The sequence below is a fragment of the Epinephelus fuscoguttatus genome, linkage group LG22 (assembly GCF_011397635.1).
Source record: "Epinephelus fuscoguttatus linkage group LG22, E.fuscoguttatus.final_Chr_v1".
Lineage (NCBI taxonomy): Eukaryota > Metazoa > Chordata > Actinopteri > Perciformes > Serranidae > Epinephelus > Epinephelus fuscoguttatus.
The window spans coordinates 26223322-26244847 of record NC_064773.1 but is presented as its reverse complement, the minus strand read 5'-3'; the positions used below and the strand labels follow the sequence as shown (position 1 = coordinate 26244847).

Sequence of the window (21526 nt, the reverse complement as noted above, 5' to 3'; positions counted from 1 at the left end):
TTGACTGACATGGTTTTAGTCTATGCACATCAGATCATTAGTAAAATTAACCCAAGTATCAGTATAAGTATGCCATTTCTTAACTCTCCATATTGAGATAGTTTTCATCTAACCTACACATTACAGTAGCCCAACTGAGTCCCTGAAATTCAGTATGGATTTTGGTTTTGGTGTGCCACTCCAAGATTTTCAGTTGCCCCATCTAGCCATCAGCATTAAATATTTCTGGGGGCACCACTGAAAAGAGTAAAAAGAGTAAATACTATAACTATTTGACAGGTAATCAGTTGGACAAAAAAAAATTCGGAATCAATTCACTTATTTCTTAAGAAAAATACAATTTAGTTTTATCTCCCTTAAATGAGCAGATTTACAGAGGATTTCTTTGTCATTCGTGAGAGTTAATTGAATATGTGAGTTTTGGACAGTTGGTCACACAAAACAAGCAAACTAAAGACATTGTTATGGGTTCTAAAGATTTCATAGGGCGCCAATGGATTAGTGGATAGAGCAGGTGCCCGATGTACAAGGCTGTTGCCGCAGCGGTCCGGGTTCGAGTCCAGCATCTCTCTCTGTCTCTCTGTCTCTGTCTCTGTCTCTGTCTCTCTCTCTCTCTCTCTCTCTCTCTCTCTCTCTCTCTCTCTCTCTCACACACTCACACACACACACACACACACACACACACACACACTTGGCTATCCTGTCCATTAAAGGCAAAATGCCCCAAAAAATATCTAAGATTTCATAGACTAAACACTAAATGGATTCATCAAGAAAATAATATTCCATTAATCGATAATTAAAATATTGTACTGTGCTACTGTGCTGACTGACATAAGTAAGCAACTAAAAATGATTTGAATCACCAAAAATACCACAAGGGTGAAACTGACGGCAAAGAAAACAGGATGCACAAGAAGAAAAATAGACAAGAGAAAATAATAAGTAAGTAATGGTAGTACGAGACTTCAGTAAAGGACGGCAGATAAGAATAGAACATGGTGGAAAAACTGACAAGTATATAGGCAGTAAGGCAGGTACTTTTTGTATACTACTGTGTACAAGAGACAGTCATGCACAGTAAGACCTCACAAACTGACTTGTCTTTGATGGTGAAGCTCTTCTGCTCTTCCAGAGCATGCACCATGGATGTGAGGAAGAGCTGGTCCTGGATCAGCCTGGACAAGCCCTGGCAACACTCGTCAAGTTGAACTTTCACTGCATCCTGATTTAAGGTCAGATACAACATCACATCACTGATTGAGTCACAAAGTGGCACCTTAATCAACAACAGTTGGTGTCAAACCTCACCTGACCGATGTCTTTGATGCACAATGTCATCAAAGATTCACTCTGCAAAACAAGAAAAAAGAAAAGCTTTGTAAATCTGTCTGGCAGTGATTATCTATAACATTTGATATTTCAGTATTTACAGCATCAGTACAGCTTCACTGTACCTCAGGAAAAAAGATCCTGGAGGCAAAGTGCTTGTAGTCCAGGAAAGGAATCGCTCCAACATTTTCCATCAGGTCAGTTTTCTCTGTCTGCAGATCCACAAAACCTGTGGAGGACAGTTTAGTAAGGCTGCTTTTATAGACTGTAGACCTGTGTGTGTTAAATGACTGTATTTGGCATGGCTGAAGAAATCACGTTACACACAAAAACAGTATGAAGGCAAAGCAGAATATGCATATTTCTCTTGTGTGTTGGGTAAAACAGCAAACTTGTGAGGCAAGCATCAGTTTTTAAGTCACAAATAAAAAGAGGAAGTGAAAATGGGTGACAAAGTGCTGCGACTGACTAACAGTTCTGTCACCTCTGCAGGCTTAAAGCTATCAACAGATAAGGCCCTGTGTAAGCGTGTGTGTGTATAACATTTATCTTTCTTAACATCAGTCGTATTGTGTGACAAGTGTGACATCAGAAAACGGAACAAGTTCTGGGTATTTAACGCAATAAAAAGGAACTGCATGTGTGTGTTGACACTGAGGGGACTGTAAATAGTAAAATGAAGTTATTAAACACGGGGGCCAGTGACTGAGGCTGCACTTAGGCAAAGTGACATGTACAACATGTTGATGTTTAGCTAGTATAATGTTTACCACTTTATTAGTTTACAGTGATATAGCATGCTAACGTTCACTAAGTAGAAATATAAACACAATACAGTTGAGGTTGACAGAAATACTGTTAGTTTTGGAGGCATTTGGTCATGAAAGAACAGTGGAAACTGCTTAAACCAATCACAGTTACAGTAATCAACCACCAATACAGTGCTAATCAGAAAGCTTGGGACAGAATCATTCTGATACAAATAGTTTTTGAATAATTTGCTTATCGTAATCAAGTAGTCTGCTTACAGTATTCATTTTGGGTCTTTTTCTACATGAATACATATGGAAAACAAAATAAAAACTATTGTACTTTTTTTTAGCAGTAAAACAATAATTTGTCGCACAGTAACTCGTCTGCTTACAGCTGGCTACCTAAAGTTGGTGCTGTGTGCACACTGAAATCATGATGGAAAAAAGAAAAATGTAGTGTCCTCAAAGCTCATGAGAAACTGCCAAAAACCAGCCAACGAGATGCAGCAGCGAAACTTGGTGGCTACCGTGTCTGGTCTTCACAAACAATGAGACAGTCATGGCTGCTTGTGGTGGACACAGAAAGCCAATGCACGCAGGAAAAGCACCTGTGGTTGAAGCCACCCTTGTTAAGATATTTTAGATTCAGTATGCTGTGTTCTGTTTTGGGGGTGAGAATCACCAGAGAATCCATGATACAATATTATTATGGTACTTAACTCACAATACAATATAATTGCGATTTTAAATATGTTGCAATATTCTGAGTATTGCGATAATATATTGTGATTTGTTACCTTTTTTCAACTGTAAATTATGTCCCCAAAGGAAAGATTTTGTCAACATTTGTTTTATCCATCTTATCTATAAGTTTTCACTCTGTTTATCTCACTTCAGCCATTTTTTTTTTTTTTTTTTTGCAGCAAAATGTATCAAGTGGGCTGAAGATGCAATTGATTATATTGTTCTAGTAGGCTACCTGTAGTTTATTTTGTATTTGTAATGTGAATAATTTATTATTATTATTATTATTTAAAAAAAAAAAAAATCAATACTTGGCACTTTGTCCCAATACAATACTGCCACACAAAAATATCGTGATTCTATGTTTTATCTGTTTTTTCCCCCGCCCCTATTATATTTAGCACTGTATTTTAGTGTATTTTTATTTCACAGTTATTTGAAATTCCTGTTATAATTACATTTTTAATTTTTTGCAGTAACTTAAAAAGTGTGTTAGTAAAATTCAGTAAATTGCGAAGCTGTCTGTTTTATTACTTTATATTCATGTTGTAAATATACAAATGTCTATTACGGGGCGGCCACTAGTTCACCACTAGATTTCGAGTTCGACTCAAACCCACAGCCCTTTGCGACACGTCATCCCCCTTTGTCTCCCCCTTTCATGCTATATATGTGCGATCAAATAAAGGCAGAAACCCCCAAAAATCTTTAAAAAAAAAGTCAATTACATGGTAATCTTCCTGGGGAATGAATAACAAGAGGTATAATAATTACCTGCTTATAGTGGTCAATTTGACCAGGACAGGCGTGATCACTATAAGAGGTTTCAACTGTTTTGACAACACACAATTTTGCACAACAGCCAACTCGATGCTCATGCAAATCCTTAAGTTTGAAAACAGACGTGCTTGTTGGTTTGTGCATGTCCACCTGCTACTTGAAGCAGCCATATTTTTGTTTTCTGCAAAATGTGAGCATTTGCGTACACTGAGGTATAGCAGCAAAGGAGATCATGCTTCAGGAGTAGCTTTAGAAGTTTCAGTAGAAGCTTTGGTTCTTATCCAGATTGTATCTTTTTCCTACTGTTTAAATGGGTCAATATTGGAGTCAGTGTCAACCCACATGAATCCACAGCCAACGTTCTTCAAGAAAGACAAAACTAAAGATTTCTACTGGGAATGTATGGGCTTTAACTTTACCGTTATACTACAGATTAATTTGTGACTGACCTTGTCTAATGTCATTCCTGATGTCGAGTTCAAGGTCTTCCATACGCTTGTTCATCTTAGCAGTGAGCTTCTTCTGTTTGCTTTGGTAGACGATCACCACCACTGAAAGACAAAACCAAGCAGGCAGAGAAAATTTAGCAAATACATACAGCAAATGGTTTTCATGTTAAGGTTTGACCGGTATGTGGTTTTTAGGCTGATGGTGGGCCAAAATGGGTCAATTTTTTCAACCCTGCTTTGTTTACTTACCAACAATAATGCAAGGTATCAGCAAAAAGACCAGCAGTATCAGGTACAGATGAAATGAAGATTTATTGTTCAGTAGTACTGTCTTGTTTCCATACTTAATCTGTAAAAGGGCAATAACCACACTATATTTAAAAGGAATTTCACAAAGCACAAATACATGGTAACATGTGTGACTGAAAGATTTACCATTAACTCCTCAAATTTAGCGCTGGTTGTGTTTTGAATTTCACAGCTGAAAAAGTCAGTGTTGTTACTGTGTTCTTTGAAAATGCAGGGGTATTGTTTTCCTTCCTTAACGCCCCACACTGACAGCTCTGCTGGGGTCATTTCCAGTTTGTCTGCTTTTTTCTGAAATGACAACAGAAAGAAATGCTAACCTTTGATGTATTCATGTCCTACATTTGTACATGTGTGCTAACGAAACGCGCATTACCTGTATATCGATGCGCACAACCTTTCCCGTCCTTGTTGATGTGAAGTTAATGAACTCGGGGTCTGGGTAGTAGGTTACTGTGGAGCAGGCCAAGGTTTCATTGGCGACTATCAAAAACACAGTGCTGGTAGAAATCCCTTTTTCAACTGCAGGTGTGTCATAAGTGAGACTCTGCAGAGAATTAAAAAAAAACCATTCTGTGTTAAATATAAAATAATCTGTATGTAGCATACCATGAATTGTTAATGAGGGTCACATGTTAAACTAAGCACTGTAATGTGATATAAATATTATACAACCAAATACAATTAAACAAAAAGGATGTGTCATAGCAGGACGTGACATATAACATAACAAAGCAATATAAAACTTGCTTCACTCTGCATGTTTGTGCACATGTAACATACTAAATGTAGTGTTGTATGACATAATGCTCTAGGACTACATGTGATAATGTGACATGATATAAGTAATGTAAGACACCAATACATTGGGACTTTGTGGCGTCTACAGACCCACCTGAGAGTGTCTGTTTCTGGGAGTTATGATTTCATGCTGGGCATGGCTGTGCATGACTCCTTCCACAAACTCCAGATGCGATCCCATGAGTTTGATATTCCTCTTCCCACTACAGGAAACAGAGCAGCGGCCAATCAGAGATGAAGAAATACCAGAGCATTTTCTTACGATGATGATGAAAACACATCTGTGGCTACCACCTTTAGTGGCTACCTACATATGAAAATATACGTTTACATTTCTAATTGTGGCCCCTGGAAACTTCAGTGTTCCCTACACCCCACAATATGACTAGATTAAATGAACAACATTAAAATAAATTTAGCTAACATACAGGAAAGGAGATTATGTTTCATCCTTAGTGGATCATGAATATGAATAACAAATTTAATAGGAATCAGCTATTAATTTTTTAATATGACATTTCAGGTTTTGGCTTAGGATAGCACTAGAGGAAAGCTCACAAGGTGAAGGTAAAGAGGGTCATTAAAATCCTTAGGAATCATCCTTTAAGGATCCTTGATACTCATTTGTTGATATTCTGCTCTAAAAGACAAACCAATGTTGCCATTATGAGCTCCTGCAGCTAGCAGCTAAAACCAGCACGTACTGCTTACTTGCATCTTTGCTCCTATGGATGCACGATAATATCAGCACATCATTGGTATCGGCCAATACTGGCATTAAAATTAACTATTAGAATTTGCCAACATGCTTTTTCTGATTTTGCACAATGAATGAATATTACATACACTAAAAAGCACTGTATTTCATGTCTCCATCTGCTACTGGGGTCATCATGATAAGAGTATTCATACATAATATAATGTTAATTCCACTAAAGAAGAGACTTGATGATCACAAAAAGTAGGTAGGGATAAATCAACAATATCAACACCTGTATCAGTTGTCAGTCAAGAGAGTTGTTACATATTGGCATATCGGATATTGGCAAAAAATCCACTTTCATGCATCCCTACTTGTTCCCTCCAGAATTTGCATCACAGCCATCAGCACAATGAAGAGAGCACACTTTTCATGCTTACTGGGGGATGTGAATGACAAAATATTATAGTGGAAACTGTAATATTATCACTTTGAAGAAAGGCTGAGTTTCTGTGCATTGGCAGGGTGCTAAAATGATAAAACTGGGGGAAAAAAAGCCCCTTTCTTTTTGAATTTTGTTGTGACTTAACATGGTGCAATGAGTGATAACTTCCCAAAATGTACTGACAAGACAAGAAAACCATAAAATAAGGTTGTCACCATAATGTGAACTTAAGTCCAAGTTCAAGGTAAAACAGATAAATGCCTGTGTCCCTGGGATTATCAGATTTTTCATGTGCATGTTCCAGTTATGTACGTACGTCGGGCACATTAACAAGCAGCAGTGCCAAAAGAAGTTTTATGACAAAGGCAGAAGTGGTACTTTCAGTTGCTGCAACTAAAAAGGGGAACTGGTGCAATGGTGAAAGACAGTGCTTTTAGGAAGTGGCTGTCTCTCCCCATGAGATGACTCTACTTTTAACTTTTTTTTTTTTTTTTTTTTTTTTTTTTAGAATAAATCTCAGCCAAACCTATTGAAGTCAGTGACATGGCACTGGGGGCAGATCCCAAAATAGCCTACGCAAGTTTTCACTGTCCCTTCTTGATAGCTTTTAGTGTTGACAGTGCTGTCAAGAGCAATTGTAATGATAAAGCATCAAAAACAAACAAATCAAAGTCAAATTAGTCAAATAACTAATGTAGATCATTGTGTTGCCACATGACACCTCTCCATTGAAAGGGGCTGCAGAGGCAGCTTCCAGTGATGATTTTGTTTGTTCATAATAAATATTCTGCTGCTTCAATAATTATTAGGCTGTGACTGATTGATGGCAGCATGCTGTATGTGTCACTTTAAATATCTGCTGACCTGCTGAGAGATGCTTTTGTTGTTCAATCTCCTGTCAAGCTCAGCAATGTCTTGCTAATAGGGGTTTCTCACGCTGTGCAGTCTGAGAGTGGAAGTAGGCAAAGAAAGCAGAGACTTACATCTAGTTGTCTACGGTTTACATTGAGTAAAACTACCAATACAACTGAGCTAAAACTGAGCTAAACCATGGCGCAATCAGTTGGTACAAGTCACTGTAGTGTCCCGTATTGTTCCAGCAAAAAGCTAATGCATTTTTGTTTATGTTTCCACAACTTTCAATTGGATTATGGATTGCAAGCTCACTGGGTTACAGTGATCAGAGGAGATGAGGGCGCCATGCTCAAAATCCTTCATGAAAGCACATGTCTGCAAACTTCATTTTATTAAGGAGGATGTTTATTCAACCCCAAAAGGCTTAAGACGTATCAAAAAGGGTGCTGTTCCACTGAATGCTGTCTGGAGCGACTGAGGAAGAGGCCAAAAACGGCAGTCAGTTTACGAGACAGCCGGTGAGCAACTTAGTAATGTTATCAGGGCCAGGTGTCAGGAGGATGTTATCTCAGCAGGTGCAGCTGCCGCCCGTCGCCCTGACCATGACTATGCTTCACAGCCTCCACCTGGTAAGTTTAAGTGCCACCCAGTGAGAGTTGATATTTGAAAACTTGACTGTGCGCTAACTTAGCATAAGAATCGTGTCGCTGATTTAAAACTCGAGTATGTGAAACTAGCGTGCTGCAATACTGCAACGTCCTGACGTTTTGCTGGATTAACAGGAGCCTGTGTGTGCAAGAGGGGTATTTGATATGCATTCACACTGGATATGCTAATATGTCTGTAGATGTCAGAGCAGATTCTCTATGTTTATACTGATTGGCAAGTAGCAACAGAAGTAAGTCTGTGCCGCCGTTGCCTACTTCTGCTCTCGAAACACACACTGTGGAAAGCACCTATAGTTCAAATATTTTTACATTTCTCCACTTGGCACTTGAGTGCTAAAGCACAAAACATGCTTAACTTTTTAAAATTAACTGTACTAAACGGAAGTTCTTATTAAACACATTGCCAAAATGCTAAATTAATACAAGCTTCCTTTCTCAGATCCTCTTTCACTGTAGGCTGTATACATTGAGTAAATGAAGCTCTTGCTCCTTGATTTGGAGAAACTGACACTAAAACATGATGTCAACGACATTTAGTTTGTTAAAGCATTTTCTGCAGCACAGTAGCTGCTAAAAATATTTTATCTGAATGAGATCAGATTTCACGTTGTCACAGTCATCAAAGTATTCTTCACTGACCCAGTCACATCTCCCTCAGAAAAGCTTTCTTTAAAGTCTGTACGTTTATGTTGGGAAAATACCAACAAATCCAGTCATACCTGATCCAGGTGCTGCTTGGTGCAATTTTGTTGCAGGATGGGGATGAGCGGTAGGTGATTTTAGTGTTGCCGTGGCAACTACCGTCTGGGAGGAGAACACATGCTTTGAACACACCTTTATTATCAGCACTGGGAATGTGGAACATCAGTTTCACACCAGTGTTGTTCCACACAGGAGATCTGATCAGAGGACACAGGATGACAGAAAGAAAGAAACCAGTTAATCTCACTGAGATCAATTCACACTTATTTGGAGGGACTATTTTCTTTCTATTGAACTAAACCCATCACCATGCAGAGGAAAGTGTGCATCTACTGCCAGCTCACCTAGCACTGTTGAGGTAGCTAACATTACAGCTCAGTAAGGAGAACGCCATCAGTGTTTAAATGTCACGCTGTCACAAGCTCAAGCCTCTCGTCCATGAGTAGATGCACACTTCCTTCTGCATGGTGAGTCAGTTGAAAATAGTTCATACATGAATCTGCTCACAGCAAGGTCTGTGGATTATCTTGAGGCACTGGGTCATGATTTCTGGAGAGTGACAATGCCGTTGAGCTTTTCAAATGTTATTTTCTCTCTCTTACTACTGGTAAGAGGAAAAATAATGTGTATTTTGATTTTAGGGTGGACGGTCAACAACCAGAATATACAGAAAACCTGGCAATGGCTAGAAGCACAGCAGCAAAATCTGCCTCAACATAATTACAGTAAAACTTTAGTTTAAACTCAGCAAGATGGTGTTTTAACACATCTGAGTAATCATTGCTATTACAAATTATCAAACACTAAAGAAAAATAAAATGGAGCATAACTTAAACATAGCAAACAGCTATGACAGCTACAACATTTGTGCTTAAAACTGACACAACTCTAGAGCAAGCCTATAAAGTCAAATAATTTAAACATTATTGAAAAGATCCTGAAAGAGCCTCAATTCCTGAATCCCTAAAGCAGAAGCACACTCAGCTTTAGTTTCAAGTTGATGCGCAGGTGCCAAAATGTCTGGCTGAGCAACAGTTCTGATGAGCTAAAGATGTTTTTTAATTTTAAGAGGAAATGCAACACATTTCTATTTTTAAGGCTGTCCTAAAGCTAACACTTGGACAGCTGACAAATCAGCAGGTGCTCCATTGATAATGAATGGGTTTCTGACATAGCCACTTAGCCACTGTGACGTCACCCATCAGTTTGTGGACTCCTGTTTTGAAGCTTCTATAGTTATAATTTACTGTGATAATGATAATGCTAATTTTCGCTAGCAAAACACATTAAAACAAAATGTACTTATCGCAAAAACTGAACATGCCACTCCCTAGAGAGTCTTTTAGTACAACCAAATGTTGGACTTTTTTAGATGACCAAAACATTAACATTAACTTTCATGAACTGAAAACACACTAAAATAGCAACAGCTATGGCTACACCTATACTCTCTGAATCTGGGGTTATGCCATATTTACATTACTTAGCAAAAGTTGTTGCTGTGGTGCTGACTTTCAGTGGATGGCACCCACCTTCCACTCAAAACAGCCACCCCCCCCTAATTATTAACTGTAAGCCTTTATAACACTTAAACAGGTGAGTTATATAAAGATTCACCAACCGTAGAAGTGTCATTAACAGGTAAATTATCCTTACAGACCAAAAAATTTGTTTGAACCAGGCTGTGAACATGTTTATTTCTGCTGTAAAGTTGTGCATTTTAACATTTAATTTGACTCACTCGAGGAACTGTACATTTTGGCACTATCGCGTTGGCTTCATTTTTCAGCCCAGTAAGTTTCTGCCAGGTTTCTGACTGGCAGTTTATAATCTGGATTTGATTGCATGTGTGAACCACATGAAAGAGGAAGTATTTAACCTTAAACAAAATCTTTCTGATTATGTTTGTGAAGCAGTTAATTCAGTTTCTGACTTTAGGAAAGAGCAGCGCACATGAAGTACAGAATGAACGAGTGTAAGTGTAGTCTGTATTTTACTCAATTGTACTGACATTATCCCGTGGATATGATGATGCACACAGTCATTTGTAACTCCACTCTGCACATCACAGGAACACTACACAGTGCGACTAACGGTGATGTACATCCTTTACCTCCTTTTTTCTTTTAAATGTGAGTTCTGAAAAACAGAACTGATTCTGCCACACACTGTCACGTCATTCATCTCATCATCATCTTTTGACTTTCCTCTAGATGCAGAGAAAACAGAAAATCTAAATTCGACTCTTAATCACAGTGATGCCAGTTCGCACAAGACTAATATTATCACATGACCTTTGTGTTTGGCTAAATATGGTAGGTAATCTGCAGTGGAATTTGAACTTGACAAGTTACAGACGTGGCAGATTCGCATGGGATGAAGATCCCAGACGACCTTCACAATTAATACAAATTACCACAGGTCCCCAGGTAATACTAGTCCTGTGCGAACAGGGCTAAATACAACTGTTAATATGGCATTCCCTACAATACAATGCTATCTTTGAACTGGCATGCATAGCGTAAGCATAATCCTATTCACTAGTGACTCACTCTCGTGGAGTGCAGTCCATGTCCGCCTGGATCCTCACTCTGGTCACATCACTGAGGTTATAACCTGACAACACCGCATGGTTTCTGCCATAGAAAGACACAACGCTGGGAGTGATGGAGGTGATCTCTGGTCTCTGACAGTAAAACAAACAGAAAGATTATGAGTTTTAAACCATTACCTTTTTCTGACCTTTCAATCTCTACTGAATGTGAATGAGGCGAACATCAGAGGAGAAATGTGTGTGAGAATTGAGGTTCACACTCACAGAAAATGTCACCCCTGAGTCTATTTTTTGGCAAACACTGTCCTGCAAGAGAAAGTGAAGAGAAGACATTAAGCAGGTTTGCATGCTATTCACTGTACAGCAATACTAAGAGTTGATTCAGGACCTGTTTCAGCTAACATTAGCTTAGCTTAGCTTAAAAACTGGAAACAGTAAAAAACAGCTTGCTTAAGTAATATTTAAACAACTATTATGCTGTCTTTTTTAGTTATTGTATGTGTTGAACATGCAGAAATAGACACTGAAACACATTTTGGTTTAATAAGCAGTTAGCTTAGCTAGTTACTGATCATACAGTTAGGCCCAATGAACTGCACTCTGCAATTCAACCTGTCCTCATGGTGAGGTTGCCATCTTTGCATGCACCTTGTCTGAACTCTGAACATCAAGTAGTGTCAGCTGGTGCCTAGCTTGCTAAAATTAGCTAACGATATATTATATTTACGATATATTATATTTACGCTAACACGTAAATATAACCTTTTTGGTGATGCTGGAAGGCATTTCAATAACTTTACATGGAAGCTAGCTGTTTCCTCTTGTTTCCCTTTTGTTCTCAGATCAGACAAGTGAATCTCTGCATGACTGAAGCAATGCATAGGAATAAATTGTGAAAATTCCAGCAAAATCAACTGATATTCTTCATCAACTCATCTGGTATTTGCTAATTGTTTCCAGTAGCTGATGTGAATTACACATATCGTGTTAAAAATTTGTTAAAATTCTATTGTAATTCTCAGTTCTCATTAAGTACCAAATACCTGAACATCAGAGCAGGGGTTTTGGTTTGGTTCATTGTCTTAAATTTTACAGACATCTCAAACTTTTAATACAGTTGCTGTTGCATTTATGTCCAAAGGTAACGCTTGAAAAATCTGGAAAAGCCTATGTTAGATAAATACATAAAACATGCATAATTACATCCCCCACTCCTTGATTTGCCCAGGAACAGCTGTTTGTGCTCCAGCCACATCCAGCCTCAATACACCGCCGACACCTGAGGAGAAAATAAGTTATCCCTTGTTATTGTTGGTAACACTGATGATAACACTTGACACAACATTACGACAACAAATTGCATCACTGTATATGCTTCCTGATGATGAAACACAGCCACTGCCAACCATGTTCACAGTGCGAGGCTACTGGTAGGATGCTTGGATGCTATCTTTTTTTGTCCTTTTAGTTTCATACTTTTTCCCTTTCAACCAGTTTATTTAGTTTTTTGTCAAAGCAACTAGTTTCATCCCTTGCTAAAAGCACAATGAGGCTTTGCTACCTTATTTAGCTCTAAACTTTACTTAACTTCCAATTTTACTATAGGGCTGCAAACATCCGTTGTTTGCCCTACCGAATGCATTTTCATCTGGACCCTTCACGCCCTGCCTGGGTCTGCACTTGCCTCAGATGTACCAAGGGCTACCAAGTTATTGGTCACCCTCTGAAAATTTGGACCCGGTTTAGGAAAATCTTTTCAGGTTTTCAGGCGCCCTTTCTTCACAGTCCAATTGCAGCCAAACATTTCTTTGTGCCATCCACTCTTGATGGTCAGTGCTTATTATACGCTTGAAATGTTTTAGAAACTTTTTATTAAGTTGTTTTTCATCATTCTCCTATGTGACAGATACATTTTGAATACCAAGAACCCATTTTTTCAGAAACTTACATGTAAGACATTTTGTGCAATGCTTTATACCCCACCTCCTCAAGAAACACCCATGTCACACTACTGTCTTTAACTCCTATCCTGAAAGGAACAATGCAAGCGCTGTATTCTTTCATCTCGAACATAAGCTGTTCCCCCATGTCAACTATCAGAACTGCATGTGAACAGAACCTAGATTAAAAATTTTTAAATGACATTTGAAACTTAGCCCTAAGCAAAATGCACACCTCTTATATATGCACACACCATGCACTTATACAGTAATAATCCTAAAGGGCGTTCTATCTATGGCAAATGCAAAAGCCCTCCTGTCTCACTCTGTCTTATGTTATGGTCATGCTCTTGCCTTGCTGAATAATGAAAATCAGTCTTCCAAACTTTCTTTGAAATCTCACCATGTTGCACTGACCCTAACCCTCAGGCTGCCATCTTTGGAATTCCTCAACAAGAACAACAAGAACTGCTTTTGCCCCAAATTTTATACACTTACAGGACAGAAGTTGGCGGTCCCCTGATGTCAGAGCAGTTGAATAGCCTCAAATGATGCGACCATTGTGTCGTCCCAAGTCTCAGCTTAACTGTGATGTGCAGGCCTGATGATTCAAAAACAATACATCTAATTTAAGAGCCTCAGTCAGAATGCTGAGCAACACACTTTTTTTATGAATTATAACAATTTACTGTGAGACAACACAAAGTAGTCAACATTTTCATCTCATAGGATTCTTGTGACAGTGTGACGGTCATCGATCATCAGGTATTTCATTCATTGGATTATTATATTTATCAGAAGTCACTGACCTTCAGCAGGAAGTGTTTTGTTTGAAAGGGAGCAGCTGCATTGTGGAAACTGTGGGGGAGGATTTTCCCAGAGGATGAAACCACTGGGACTTGATGAGCATTGACAGTTAAAGTTAGCTCGTGCCGTCTGGCCCACAGTCAGGTGTGTCTGGATGTTAAGTGTGATCTGAGAAAGGAAGGATGTGAGTGTTTAAAAGAGAAATAACTGACTGTCACAACTGACTAGAGGTAAAAGCTTATCTGTACCTGGTCGGTGTCGTCCTTTACAACTCTGTGGGAAACCATTCTGTGTTGAAAATCATCAGGAATGGATAACCAGTCTGAATCTTGGCAGTCGTCTTCAAATGTGCATCTAGGAAGAGAAATTTATGTTTTAACCATGTTTGTAATTGTTTGAAGGGGTCAGCTGCAGATGTTGTTTCCCTGACCTTGTTTTAGAGCCACACCAGATGCAGTATGGGTCCTGAGCAGACCAACAGTCCTGCACTTTTGTGTATGTGCTGCACTTTGACACAGACACACGCTTCATCTAGAACAACACATAAACACTGCAACTTAGCAACACTTACGTACATGTGACATTGTGGTTATTAAAAAAATGTGAAAAAGTCAAACAGAGCCTCACAGGTGTTACAGGTTCAGAGCACCGACCTGGTTTTGAAATGGCAGGTACACATGTTTAAGGTCCACTTGATCCAGATGCATTTTGGGAAACACTTTGTGGTCATCGTTGGCCCTGTAGAGCACCGTGGGACAGGTGGTGTGATAGTTCCTGTCCACAGCAAGCTGACAATGAAAATGTAGCTTTGTTATGTTTCTGACTGAGCTACTCTGCTTATGAATATCAAAGGTCAATCAATCATAGGTTATGGTTTAATGAATGGATTTCAAGAAAGTTTTTTTTTTACGTGGAAGTGAGTCAACAAGCAAACTAGAGCTGGAGGTGAAAAGAGGAAGATTTTGACCTATTCTGGTTAAAATACAGTATGAAAGGTGTCAACTGAAACAAATTGTTTGGGTAATTTTTATGACGAGATTACAACTTGCTCTTTTTACAGTGAGCTTCACTCAGTGTTATTTAGTCAGGAAAATTGTTTATTTGGCTCTATTAATTGAGATTCAGCACAACCATAAAATAATGCCTTCCTTAAAGGAGCTGTATACGATATTAAGAGCATATCTATGAGTTGAAGGTTGTCTGCATATGGTTCTCAACATGGAGGTGGCTGTGCCGGCAGTCAGTGGCTAAGGGTGCTAACAGCAGTGACAGTGCAAACAGAGATAACGTCCTAACTGGGTGGGGAACGATGGGTGGGCGTTACACTACTGCTACGACAGCGTGGGTTGGCACAGCGTTAACAGTGGTGATTGGCTAGCCAGTGGAGTGCACACACAGGGACTCAAATGCACCAACCTGCACAAACTGCCATACTGTCTCTCATAACACAACAGCAAACAAAGCTTGGATAACAACATATACACAGAGGGGGCGTGACTACTTTCTCAGTTCATGACACAATCACTCCACTCTATCTCACAAATAGAGGTTTGCTGCAATTTCTTATCATGGATGTAATATTATTATATCTGGATACTGGTAACCAAAATGGTCAGTTAAGTCCAAAGAGAATTTCTCGCCTGGCAAATACCCACGAAAAGCTTCTAGCTTCAAAGTTTACTTCCATGCTATGCAGCCCACTGAATGCAACACAGTGTTCCTCCCACTGGCCACACCTACAAGTTCCCACTCAGCCAGACTTTACAGTGTGATGACCTCAAAAATGTTGTAATTCAGTTCAAGGTGTCCTGTCAGCAGTTTCACAGACGTCGCTTTCATAATGGTGGTCTATGGGGAAAATGCTTTTTGGGCCCTTAATAATACACCCAATGCGCGCCCACTATTTGCTCTTGAGTACTTCACTCAGAGTCTTATCATCCCGCCAGACACAGGTTCCACACACTGGTCTTATTCAGATCGTAATGAACTCTAAAGATCCATCACTGGACGTCTCCCTTCTAGATCTGAATTCACAGCATGCTCCCCAGTGTCGAGTCACAGCAGCTGACTCAGACTTCCCGGTCACCCCCCGGAGGGATGCCGACAGCCCAACCTCTTAATTCCTTAGACTCTGAAACCTCTCCTATTGGAGATTTCAGCCCGGACTCAGTCCTCAGCCCTGAAATCTCTGACATTTGCAGCCGATTTAACAAAAAACCCAAATAGAACAGTCAGGATAAGAAAAGAAGTAGAATAATAAAAGGCATAAATCAGCAGTGTGTAGTTAAAAAGTACGGGCAGTAGAATACAGCAGGTAAGTATTTAATCTAAGAGTACGCTTCAGTAAACAATAGTGTTTTTAGCCCTGATTTAAAGGAGCTGACAGTTTGAGCAGACCTCAGATCTACAGGAAGTTTGTTCCACAGGTGAGGAGCATAATAACTGAATGCTCCCTCACCTTGCTTGGTTCTTGTTCTTGGAACACACAACAAACCTGTTCCAGATGACCTAAGGGGTCTGGATGCTTCGTAGGGAACCAGTAGATCAAGCGTGTATTTTGGTCTGAGACCATTCAGGGCTTTGTAGACCAGCAGTAAGATTTTAAAATCTACTGTATTCTTTGACTCACAGGAAGCCAGTGTAGTGATTTAATGACTGGTGTAATATGGTCCAGTTTCCTGGTGTTTGTAAGGACTCTGGCGGCAGTGTTCTGAATCAGTTGCAGCTGCCTGATTGATTTTTTGTTAAGGCCTGTAAATATGCCATTGCAGTAATCCAACCTACTAAAAATGAATGCGTTAATAAGTTTTCCCATGTCTTGTTTAGACAGAAACCCCTTAATTCTAGCTATATTTTTCAGGTGGTAATAGGCAGATTTAGTAATAAACTTTAAATGGCTGTTGAAGTTCAGGTCTGAGTCAATAATAACACCAAGATTTCTGGCTTGATTTGTAGCTGTCAATGACATAGAGCCAAGGTGGGTGCTGATCTTTGCCCTTTCATTTTTAGGGCCAAAAATTAATACCTCTGTCTTTTCTGGATTTAGCTGGAGAAAATTCTGGCACATCCAGTCATTGATTTGATGAATACAGTTACTCAATGAGAGTAAGGGACTGTAGTCATGTGATGACACTGAGATAGGGTATTTTGTACCAGTATATTGCATGACACCTGTACTGACACAAATTTATCTGCTGCTCCAATTTATGGCTGCGGTGATTCCGCATTTACTGGGGAGTCTGTGGCTCAGACATCTCTTAGATGTCAAGCCACTCGCTAATGACCAACACCATTAAAGCTGTTGAGGTAGACCGAAATCCATTGGTGTCTTTCATTCCTAATGGGAACACTTTGTTGTCCTGTGACACCACAAAGAACTCACACCAGCACAGAAAAAGTGTTACTGTTGAGTTTCTGTCATTATGTCCACATCATGTCACTTCCATTGTGTTGCCTCACTTCACCATTTACCAGTACACAGGATGTGATGCAACTGTATTTTGTGCTGCTCAGGACATGTTGATGCCTCCAGTGAAAACTCAGAAGTACATCATAAATTCCGATGATTAACCAGTACAGTTACTAAATAAATGCACTAAACAAATCAGTGGTTGGATGTGCCGGAATTTTCTTCTCAAATGTTTAAGACATCAAACACGTTAGTGTAGCTCTGGATTCAAACTTTAATTTCAAAATATACAATTACAGAATTACAAAATCAACCCACTATCACCCTGAAATAAAGCTAGACTTAAAATAATCATGTCTCAATAAGACTCAATAAGAGAATCTTGTTCACACCTTGATGATTGTAATTGTGTCTTTACAGGTCTCTAAAAAAATCAATCAGACAACTGCAGCTTATTCAGAACACTGCTGCCTGACTCCTCACTAAAAGTTGAATGCATCACCCCAGCCCTCAGAGCCTTGCACTGGCTTTCTTTACATCAAATTATTGACTTAAAAATATTATTACTGACTCACAAAGCACTGAATGATTTGGGGCCAAAATACATGTCTGATACGCTGCTCTGTTATGAACCATCCAGAGCTCTGAGATCAGCTGTTGTTAAGAGGTAAAGGGTTGACAGTGGGTATGTTATTGGGGTCATTATTGGGGTCGTTATTGGGGTCAATAATTGGCGTTCTGCAGATGAGTCTGGGTAAAGTGGTTAGACCTGCTCCACTTAACCCTGCACACATCCATACTACCCTGACAGTGAAGCGACTCTCCCAACACATGATGTTTCACATTAGATTTGATTTCATGATAAATCAGGGCAGGTTTTGATGAGAGATGCACTGAGGGTGCTTTCACACCTGCCTTGTTTGGTCAGGTTCAGTCGAACTACAGTTTATTATACAGGCAGGTGTGAACACAGCACTCACATGCACACCAAAACAATCAGCCGAGACCTTCTCAAAGAGGTGGTCTCGGTCCAGTTAAAAAGAACTCTGGTGCAGTCTGTTTGTGGTGAGAACATGTTCCAACCTCGATCCGAACCAACTGCAGTCACATTACTCATTGTTTAGGTGAAACAAGCATGAGCATGTTACAGTCCTGGAGGATTATTAATGTGCGCATCAAAACATTGTTTTCTAGTTGGAGCCGCATCCCGTTTTCAAACTGTATGGTTTGCCTAAAGTGAACAAGCAGCAATGTCGTACACGATGACCAGCGCTAAAATCAACCTGCGTAATTGTCCCTCCATTGTGACATTAGAAAGTGTCACATTTATCTTGCAAGTGTACTCTTCTTTTTTGTTGCGTCCTGGATTTTTCTCGCATGGAAATTCTAACCAATCAAGAGCAGCTTTCTCGCACAAGGCATTTGATCTGGTCCGGTTATAAATGCTGCCCAACACCAACCAACTCTAGGCAATTCTCCAACAACAAAATTAGTCCCTGATTCGGACCAAAGCAAGACAACTCTAGGTCTGAAAACACCAGGGTGCAAAATGTGAATAAAATAACTCCATATAAAAAAAATGCTAAATGCAGCCATTTGAATGCTCACAATATCTTGCAAATGTTTTCATGTATATTCCAGTTAATGATTGGTTAGACTCACAAGTCAGTCTTAAGACGCTTTGCTTAACTAAAGACTGATGACTTTGTCCCTGATTTTGTGTTTAGATGGGGGGATACAATTTCAGAGTTTAAAAAAAACTCCCTACGTTGCAGAACCAATAGTAAATCTGCAGGGCGATCCTTTGGTGGCTCACTGAACTCTTGTGCTTGTAAACATAGTCCCACTAGAAACACGTATAGCGGTACAAAATGGCTCAGCCGCGCTCGCAGAAAACGCCGTCAAAGTTCAGTGGATGTTTGTCGCGTTTGCGGCGACACATTCTCGCCAACTAAAAGAAACAAACATAATCTTTTACAAGGCCATGACTCATTCGTCCAGCCGGACTATAGAGGGATTCGCCTTGTTGTTTACAAATACTTCCGGGTAGAAAACCAGCAGAGCTTTTAGCTATATATATAGCCTATATATCACATTTTTCACATCACTGTATCACCGTTTGGACTACTCCGATGTTTATAAAGTCTATAAACACAATGATTGAACAAACATTACTATTTCTGTGTGCACGTTTAACCGTTAGCTGTTAGCCGTTAGCAGTGTCTGTAATAGGTAATAACTCATTAAACGGTCCGTGAAAAAAATATCTTTTCCAGCGGATATCTTAGTTACAACATGATTGAGCTAGCAAAGCAATTTTGTAATGCTATATGTGGTATTTATTTAGTTTTAGGAAATCACGGCGTCTAGAAAGCAGCAGTGGCTGCAGCTGACAGGGACAGCTAACACTAGCAGCAGAGCTAACATCAGGATGTCATCTGTTAAAAGCCTGACATGACACTACTCCAGTTAGCTCAATCATGTTGTAACTACGACATCCGCTGGAAAAAATATTTTCTTCACAGATGAGCACACGTTTGATAAAACGGAGTTAAATCTCTCGGCATCCATTTTCAAGCTCTCTGTGTGTTTGTTTCCTTGCGGACAAGAAAAGGAGGAGCGCACATTTCCGAGAAGGCGTGTCCTTTTCAAAAATGCAAGAGGCCTTGCTTTGTTGCCGGCCGTTTTCGCCGGTGTGTTAAACACACTTGAGAAAGGAGTGTCCCCAGACTATCAGAAGGCGGAGATCTCTGATTGTCTGGTGGCGAGACTAATGATTGGTCTACACCTCACACAACATCATGCTATCATCTTGGACAACAAAAGGCGAATGGTCTGCACTTTCTGCATCATTTTTTCTACAAGCTATCAGCTGTCTTCCCTTGTGTGTTACATTTGCCAGCAAGTCAATAGAAAAGCCTTTCTTCCCTGTTAGGTCTCAGCTGCAAAGTGGTGAGAAATACACTTAGGGGTTTTATGAACACTTGTGAAAGTAAACTCAGCATGAAAGAACCTATTGTGTCTAGCAGAGGGTTAGTGCAGAGTGTTCCCAGATTCCGCTCAATTCATGTAAGTGAGCATGTGTAAAGACTCTCTGCAGAATATCAATTGTTGTATCAAAGAGATGGAAAGAGGACAGACGAATTAAAGAAGGGGATGACAGGAAGCTGATCGGTATTAACCAAAACAAATACAAGAAATTGGATATTATTTTTCACGCCTTGCTTAGAGGACTGAAATGTCAAGTTGCCAAAGCAATTTGCATTCAACATCAAATAAAATTAGATTATAGCTCCACTTTGTGTTTTGGAACATTTTTCTTCTGACATGGCATCGTCCTTCCAATCATTTAATAAATATGTTGTTCAGGAAATGAAGCTCTAGCAAAAGTTGAGTTAGGAAGACAATACTTTTCATGCTCAGGATGTAAGTTTCTTTCTCACCCTGCCATTCACTCCCTGCACAAATGCTCACTCACTATCTCTAGGTGTCATTGTCTAGGTCTGTCAATTGAGTCATCAGCTGATTCACAAACAACCAAAAGCGCAGCGACACACCTTCTCTGTCAGCCTATCATCTTACTGCTCCTCATTTTAAACATGGTTCTGTCTCCACTGTACTTCTTTCTTGCTGCAGTCTTGTGTGCCCTCCACCTACTGATCACCACCTATTGTTTACAGATTCATCAGCCTCATCATCCTCAGCAGCCTCAGAGTCATCAGCCACCACCACCAGTGTCTGGACTCTATGGGGGTATTTATCTTGCTGCCACTCAGATGTCTCTCCATCACATAATATCTCCTTCTGGTGTCCAAGTCCCAAAGACTTCTATTAAATCTAATCAGCACGAATCATCTGTTTCTGTACACTCATATTCTGTATTAAATATTGTCTGTACTTCATTCTTCTGTCTCTCCTGATTGAAATATATGCAATGGGTTTTTTTTACCATTCAATATTACTAGGTGTACACTATGTGAAAAATAAACTTTTCCACTTCACTGTGGCTTTAATGAATAGACGAAAAAAGAGAGCTCCTGATTCACACTATGACCTGCGTGGTTGATATTAAGTGTTTTCTTTTTTTTTTTGATAATAGATGCAAATCACTTTTTGTACACACCTTAATGAGCTGCCCATCTCCCGTCCCAATGAAGAAAACCATCCAGGCCTTCTGTGTCACTGCCAGCACAGAGGTCATGTTGTTCTGCCTGAAGAGAACTGCCTTTGGCTTCAGTGTCTTTGGCTGAGAAACACACACACATTGATCATAAGATTAGGA

At 39.6% G+C, this 21526-nt stretch overlaps 1 protein-coding gene across 27 annotated transcripts in view; it reads right to left on the bottom strand.

Annotated features, from left to right (window-relative positions):
- plxnc1 (plexin C1) overlaps positions 1 to 21526 on the bottom strand; it is an 88112-nt gene that overhangs the window by 28440 nt on the left and 38146 nt on the right. For 6 of the 27 annotated variants that reach the window (XM_049566269.1, XM_049566294.1, XM_049566292.1 and 3 more), the window contains 18 exons: positions 21368 to 21490; positions 14489 to 14623; positions 14266 to 14366; positions 14084 to 14189; positions 13838 to 14003; positions 13527 to 13629; positions 12292 to 12367; positions 11353 to 11394; positions 11087 to 11220; positions 8552 to 8731; positions 5259 to 5367; positions 4740 to 4910; positions 4493 to 4654; positions 4307 to 4406; positions 4058 to 4159; positions 1458 to 1561; positions 1312 to 1353; positions 1101 to 1225 (listed from right to left, as the gene is read on the bottom strand). In XM_049566269.1, coding sequence (XP_049422226.1) covers positions 1101 to 1225; positions 1312 to 1353; positions 1458 to 1561; positions 4058 to 4159; positions 4307 to 4406; positions 4493 to 4654; positions 4740 to 4910; positions 5259 to 5367; positions 8552 to 8731; positions 11087 to 11220; positions 11353 to 11394; positions 12292 to 12367; positions 13527 to 13629; positions 13838 to 14003; positions 14084 to 14189; positions 14266 to 14366; positions 14489 to 14623; positions 21368 to 21490 — 2081 coding nt within the window. The remainder of the gene's footprint in view (positions 1 to 1100; positions 1226 to 1311; positions 1354 to 1457; positions 1562 to 4057; positions 4160 to 4306; positions 4407 to 4492; positions 4655 to 4739; positions 4911 to 5258; positions 5368 to 8551; positions 8732 to 11086; positions 11221 to 11352; positions 11395 to 12291; positions 12368 to 13526; positions 13630 to 13837; positions 14004 to 14083; positions 14190 to 14265; positions 14367 to 14488; positions 14624 to 21367; positions 21491 to 21526) is intronic. The other 21 variants (XM_049566287.1, XM_049566285.1, XM_049566284.1 and 18 more) reach the window with 6 other exon arrangements.